Here is a 7,301-nt window from a genome sequence, read left to right as displayed (position 1 = left end):
TTTTGATGCAGAGAGTTCCATTTTTTCCCTTGGGATTGAGTTATCAAATTTTGTTTGTTGTTGTCTAAGTATGTAGATTTAATAAATCTCTTCACAGAGTAATACGTAGATTTAGTAACAGGTCTGTAAGTAGCAGTGCTGCCCTTCTTTGCTAAAGCATCCGCATTCTCGTTTCCCAGGATTCCACAATGGGATGGTTTCCATTGGAATACAATTCTTTTATTGAGTGATATTAATTGAGAGATCATTTTAGTTATTTGTTTAAATATAAATAAAAGGTACCATCACAGCAGAATTTTATTCATAAACTTCTAGTTGCACATACAAAAATTGATTAAAGCAATGTAGCATAAACAGTAAATCTAAAAAAACAAGCCAGGTACTTTTATTTTGAAGAGAGAGAGGATACAACAAAATTCATTGAACTATGAAATCACATCTGTTACTGCTGACATGAATGATATTACTTTCTGTAACTGAAAAACAGAGACAATTAATGCAACACACAAATTTCACAGCAGGGTCCTCACATTCTAATATACACACATACACACAAAAAGATACAATAAAATGTTCATCATGTCATGTTCTTCTTCTCTTAGACGGTGGAAGTGTTGGTGTTGTTACAGGACTTGATGATTTGTTTGAACTTGCGTCATCGGGTTTAATGGATCCTCTTGTTGATCTTTTAGCTCCACGCTTTGGAGAATAATCGTCACTTTTCGATTCACTCAACTCCCTCACTCTCTCTTTCTTAACTGAATTTAACAAAGTCGCAAGAGATTCTTCCTTCTCTTCTTCTTTCTTGATTTCCTTTTTTTCCTTTATGCTCCCTCTAGATTTCGCTGGTTTCGGTTCCTTACTTTCTGAAGGTTCTCTCTTTGTTTCCTTTGGCACATCTTTACCTTCTTTTTTATCCTTTTTACTTTCTTTGCCATCTTTACTTTCTCTTCTACTTTCTTTCACATCCTTTCCACTAACTTTCTTAGGTTCTTTTGTTATCTCTCTATCTTTTTTATCTTTATTGCTATCTTTATTTTCCTTAGATTCTTTCTTGTGTGTATTCTCTTTTATTTCCTTATTGCTCTCCTTCTTTGGAACTTCTTTCACATTTTTATTAGATTCTTTCTTCTGTTCTTGTTTAATTTCCGTGTCATGTTCAACATTGGCCTCTGTTCTGTCTTGCTTTAGTTTCTCTTTCATCATGTTGGCGAAGTCTGCTTCAGGAAGACTGAACTCTTTCTCCTCATTGGGAAAAGGTAAGTTTTCTGTATCATCCTGTAACAATATTATACATACATATTTAAACAAATTGACAGCAATAATGACTAAGGAAAATTTTATAATAATTATATTATCATTACAGAATCATCAACATGTTCAAAGAAATTCAATATCTGGTCCCTTCATCCCCAAAATAATCCTGACTATGCACTGTCTTCCAAAGCAGAGAACTTCTCTAAGAGTGTAATGTTGTTCAGAGCAGCAAGCGGTGAGTGCTATCGACACATGTGACTAGGTTGATTCTTACTGGCAACAGTTAAAGTGACAGATTTCTTTAATGTCAAAGTCACAAATATCTGACTTTCATGTCCAGTTCAATTACTTCATTGTTGAAAACATTTCTTAGGTGTAGCTTTATGATTTGTCTTCTCTTCACTTATGCAAGTCAAGTGTACATGTTGTTATGTGGTGTTTGATTCAGATGTTTATTTTATATCATGTAAAGTCCAAAAGGGGAACGTTTTTAGATTGGGTAGTAGAGTTTAGCTGCATAGTGTATTTCGTAATTGCTCGGATTTATGATTATAACATCACATTCTTCTCACGGAATTTATTTGCTTTGAAATATAATGATCAGGATCATAAAAAGTTACCCATGAGATAATACATCACAATATAATAGCGACATTTTCTGTCCAAAAGAAGAGATAACAATACATCCAACTGTTCAGAACAATTTTTTTTCGAAGGACATCTCAAACTTGTTACATAAATTTTGTAACATATACAAGGCTAATGCAAGAAACAGTCTAGGCCTATTTTCTTAGCTTCTTTAGGTTAAACCTCTCTAGTTTAGTTTAAGGGGGCCAGGACCCTGTAATATCGTCAAAATTTCAATATTTGTTTTTTTTTATCGATTTATATTTTCTGAAAAATCCTCTTTCCAACGGTATATCATTTATGCACAATATTATTATTATGAAAATATATTTTTTAAATTTTTATTTACGATGAGAAATATGCAGCTGAGGTGTTCTGATAACTTTGGCAGCCATTTTCCGTAACTTTGTATTTTTTTCTACAAAGTGTTCTATATCTCAACTTCTAGTAGTTAGATTTATTTCAAAATTTCTGTGTCTATTTAGTTGATATTGTGGCATAAATTGACACAGGGTTTTTAAAAACGGTGATTTTTAAAGCAGATTTCTTGAAAAATATAGCAAAAAATGAGGTAAAAATTTAAATATTCAGAAAAAAATTCATAAATTTATAAAATATTGTTATTTTTTAAAACCCTTCCATCAGATAACGTACTTATAAGTGTGTTAGAAATAAGCTATAAAAGTTTCATTGTTCTACTCCCAATAGTTTTACAGAAAAGGTACTGTAAATATCACTAATTTAACAAGTGTTAAGAGAGATTCCTGGTCCCCTTAACACAGTGAAATATATAAAATAAGCAGATGAAAGGCAGGACCATCAATTTGTTAAGACCTTGTCATCTCCAAGAAGAAATTATGTCATAAGTACTGAATGCAGTTTCTAAAGTTTTTCTATCTCTTTACAGGATTGAATCCATATGTTCTATTTTCTTGATGAGAACACTAAAAGGCAGTAAGTGGTCAATTCTACAAATGAGTTACTTTAGAGATATAACTTAAATACTCATTTTGTAAGAAGCTGTGTGAATCCCTATACATTCTTTCTTTTGCACCACTAAGAATCCAACCCACTTCCATTACTCATAGTAATTCTGTAAAATAAGCCAACATTACTGCCCATTAATTCAGTAACAATGACAATGGGGATATGTGAGCATGCATACTTCAAAGATGATTTAGGGAAAAGACTGAGAGCTGAAGCAAGTAGCCCATTTGTCTCCATGGGTTGCTGTTCCATGCAAGGAACCTAGAAACAAATTTTGAAGAAGAAAAGCCAAAAGATTGATGTAAACTATTACATATCATTTTAAATGAGAAACAAAGTCGCAGAACATTATCCACAGCAAGGTTATGCAGCAACAGGACAAAATCGACTAAAATATAGAGAGAGATGAGCATTGCAATCCTCACGAGCTCTTAAAGTGACTGAGTGGAAGTAAAGGCTGAAATTCGCCCATACAGAAGTCCATGAAGGCACGTGAAAACCAAGGCTCCAATCTGTGAACACATGAAGTTGGAAAAAGCCGAAATATATGATGGGGTAATTATGAAAGCCCAGACATTTATCGTAGCAGAATAAATTGCCTCAATTTTGGTGACTAGCCAACTGACTATTTGGCGATTCTACTAAAATATGGCCCGATTGACTCGAGGGGTATATGATACAGTAAAGCGTGGATATTCTAAGTAGAGAGATGTGTGGTTCTGTTATGACTGGAATGGGACATATTTGCTACAGTTCAGCAGAAATAAATGATTACCAGGCAGCGCATTTTAGTTCCCAAACATATAGTGGATCGAGTAGTTTCTTCTGGTAGCTGCACCTATTATGTCACGTGTATGCGTAAGCAAAGTCGAATTGCAAGCAGGTATGCATGGGATCATTAAATAATAATGATGTAATGTATTATAAATATTATGCCACTCAAAAGTCATATGACGTAGAAACTACATTCTCTTAGTTTATACAAATTTTATATGATGTTCGTAAAAGATTTGCATTTCATAACCTCAGAATATATGTTTTCGTTTACTGCAACAGGATAGGTTTTATAAATGAATTATTTGTATATGTGTAAAATATAAATATTGATAATTTGTATATTGATTTTTGTTATTAGTAGGCCTATTTTGTTCCTGTAATGTTATGTGACATAGGAAGAACATTTTCTTACCTTAAACTAATTTTTACTGGCAGTTATAGTAAAAGATATGAATTTCATAATCTTAGAATATGTATCTTTTTGTTCACCGTAATGGAGTTGATTTTGTTAAATTAATTAATTGAATATATTAAATATAGAGTATTTACAGTTAATGTGTTTACTATTATGTTCTATAATATATATTGTATACTATTATGTACAAGGCTAGGTAGAATTTGGTGAGGGGATATATTAGTGACAAATGCTTCACGCAAAAACGACACAAGTGAATGTCACTTTCATTATCCCTTTGATATAATATTAATCAGGGGATAAGTGATATGAGGCCGAAGTATGTGACTAGTGGGTTAGTTGCAGGATATTCATGTGACGTGAGACTGAGGAAAAGATTTCAATGATTTAAGTATGTATTCTCTCCCATATGTAGTGTGGGGGAGATACCTCATTTAACCCTGCAACGACATCTCCTAGCAAATTACCAATATTTTCGTTTCTCAAATTAGTGGATTTCAACGATATTCCATGGACGACAAAATATTTCTCCTCCATGTTGCTATGATAATGTGTTATATCATCTTCCAAAACATGCATTTTCTTTTTGTGCATTACAACTTCCTCGTTATACTCCATAAACCTTGACTTGACTAGTGCAGTGAATTCTTAAAGAACACAGTCATGCATTTTACTAGCAACATTCGATTCTCTTTTGTCTGAATGGCTCAATATGGCCAGGTGACTAGTGGCGAGCATGGTCGGTGCTGCTGTACTGTCTGAATTCTCAACTTGTTCCTTGGCCTATTATTATTATTATTATTATTATTATTATTATTAATTTATTTTCCAGTGTCAGTGATAGGCTTACTTAAAAGCATATTTTCGTCAGAATAGAGCAATAAAATTTTCTTTTCCAGAATCACAGTATTTGCTACAAAGTATTTATATCAATAAAGTAGTAAAATTTTAAGTACTTGCCAATAATAGCATCCACAGATCAATGTATAGTGTGTTTGAGCCATCTAGAGTAGGAAATTGGTCGGGTGGTTATCCTATAGGTTCCCACATGTCTGCTGCTAGGATGGAAAGCATGCATTCAACAGTCAGTGTTTGGTTATGACTGAGTACCGGTACAGGTCGTTCTGTCAGTTGCACAGCAATGGTAAACAGATATCCATTAAGGAAATGTATATACAAATACAAAACGTACATAAAGAATAGGAAATCGAGTGGTGCAATCAGGCGAAAATTCAGACGTGAATATCATGAGGCCAGTACTATATAGATGTGCAATGTCAAGGTTATTCGATACAATCAATGACACAGGTTTTTAAAAAAAAAAAAAAAACAGAAAAAGAAGACAAAAGTACTATGTTCTTACGGAGGAAAAAAAAAATTGATGAAACTGAAGCATCCTTGGATCATAGTTCTCGCTAATCTCTGATATGTTTAGCACAAGAGACTGGAATTACTGGAGGAGTGGCAACAAAATTATTGAAACTAAAACCATACACAATTCCAATATTTCATAAATTAGAGCTCCAAGATTACAATCATAGTCTTAATTTTTGTAATTGGATGTTAGGAAAAGTAAATAATTAAAATTGATACAGAACATAAAAATAACTTAGTGCTGCTGGTACCAGTAGTAAACCAAGTTTACAAAGTTGACTGGACAGGCAATTGTGGTCAGGAAAAAAAAAAAAGAATTCTTAAAAATAGCAACAGCAAATTTGCGCGGTAACACAGGAATAATAATTTTCCGTTTTGAATTTTAATTCTCGTACACATTTTCGTAGAATAATTAATGTGTCTTTGTATAATTCTTTTAATTGATTCGTTGGTTATTTAACGACGCTGTATCAACTACTCGGTTCTTTAGCATTGATGGGATTGGTGATAGCGAGTTGGTATATGGCGAGATGAGGCCGAGGATTCGCCATAGATACCAGGCATTCGCCTTACAGTTGAGAACCTTGAAAGAAAATCTAACCAGGTATTCAACTCAAGCGGGAATCGAACTCACGCCCGAGTAAACTCTGGATCAGCAGGCAAGCATCTCAGCCGACTGAACTACGCTGGTGGCTGATTCGTAAGAAAACTTTTGTGTAGTTTTTATGTGATTTTGGTTCCTCTCTTTGCCAACATATCACCCTTCTCACTGTCATCTATTCTGCAATGGGATGAAATCCATTTTAACAGGTCTATTACATTTTCCCCAACATTCTGGACTTGGTGTATCAATGATTTTTTTTTAAATTTGGATATGTCTGAACAGCTGCAATCTGTTTACATTTATGTGTATGAAATATGAATAAGTTCATTGTATGTCGTCAATCTCTCCACAAACATTTGTTTCTTCCACCACTATTACAAAAAGTGGAAGTGAAAAACTGAGAGACTTCAACCAGCCCCTTTCATTATGTTTTGATAGACATCTACCAGATATGAATATGTGTTCAATTATTTACTGGATATTTTGTATTTAAAATTTACAATGTAAAGATTCCTGTTACTTCAGGAGAATGAACTTTCTTACTGAAATTCTCAGTTAGATGCAAAAACAAAATTACTATAACAACAATTTCAACGTGCTCTATTGAAAAATGTTAGTGTCACACTGCCACTATAGTGTCTAATAACTGGCAGTGAGTTTTGCAAAGCTTTATATTAAAATAAATACTTGGAAAACATACCAAAGCCTGCATATCGTACATAGTGTCTAGATGATCCCATATTACTTTCGATGTTACATCCCTGTTAATAGAATTTCTGAATTTCTCCAAGATACACGCCATCTGGAAATATTTGTTCACTCCTAAAAAAGAGAAAAACATACTCCAATAATCGAAGTCGGCTTTAGAAACGTTTTGAATGCACTGATTATATTGCACTACCACGAAATTCTTAAGATAAAGGGAATGAATCTGCATCTTACCAACTGGTTTGTGGCCATGCATTGCATAAAACAACTGCACTTCTGTGTCTACATTCCATTCTATGGATTCTACAACATTTTCTGTTTTCTCTTTAACCGCCATGTTGTGGATATAGAATCTTGAGTTTTGCGGGATATTATGAATGTATATATAATCGATTATAGATACAGAGGACAAAAATTTTCAAGGAACCGAGAGGAGAATATAACGACATGCTTCGTCAATTTCCCTAAAAGATCGCAGCACAAGAGTATCATTTTTTTTCTTTTTTTGTAAAAAGTTTCACTTTGGTCAAAACATAAATATCAAGTTTATGA

The 7,301-nt window shown here is 33.4% G+C and overlaps 1 protein-coding gene across 1 annotated transcript; it reads right to left on the bottom strand.

Moving 5' to 3' along the window:
* Positions 1–279: 279 nt before the first annotated feature.
* On the bottom strand, positions 280–7,217 carry LOC138696885 (MRG/MORF4L-binding protein-like). Its single transcript, XM_069822349.1, has 3 exons — positions 6,984–7,217; positions 6,742–6,863; positions 280–1,278 (listed from the first exon to the last, which is right to left on the bottom strand). Exons 1-3 carry the CDS (start codon positions 7,084–7,086, stop codon positions 583–585), a joined length of 921 nt encoding a protein of 306 aa, XP_069678450.1. The 5' UTR covers positions 7,087–7,217; the 3' UTR covers positions 280–582.
* Positions 7,218–7,301: the final 84 nt, after the last annotated feature.

The sequence above is a fragment of the Periplaneta americana genome, chromosome 3, assembly GCF_040183065.1.
Source record: "Periplaneta americana isolate PAMFEO1 chromosome 3, P.americana_PAMFEO1_priV1, whole genome shotgun sequence".
In the NCBI taxonomy this organism is placed as follows: Eukaryota; Metazoa; Arthropoda; class Insecta; order Blattodea; family Blattidae; genus Periplaneta; species Periplaneta americana.
The sequence above is the reverse complement of the archived record's forward strand: the minus strand, read 5'-3'. Positions and strand labels throughout refer to the sequence as shown.

Bases quoted from the DNA above. Each gene is read 5' to 3' on its own strand.
- LOC138696885 (XM_069822349.1), bottom strand. From the start codon at position 7,086: ATGGCGGTTAAAGAGAAAACAGAAAATGTTGTAGAATCCATAGAATGG. The intron at 6,864-6,983 runs GTAAGATGCAGA...TCTCTTTTTTAG, and splicing joins GCATGGCCACAAACCAGTTG to GAGTGAACAAATATTTCCAG. The intron at 1,279-6,741 runs GTATGTTTTCCA...ATATTGTTACAG, and splicing joins TGTACGATATGCAGGCTTTG to GATGATACAGAAAACTTACC.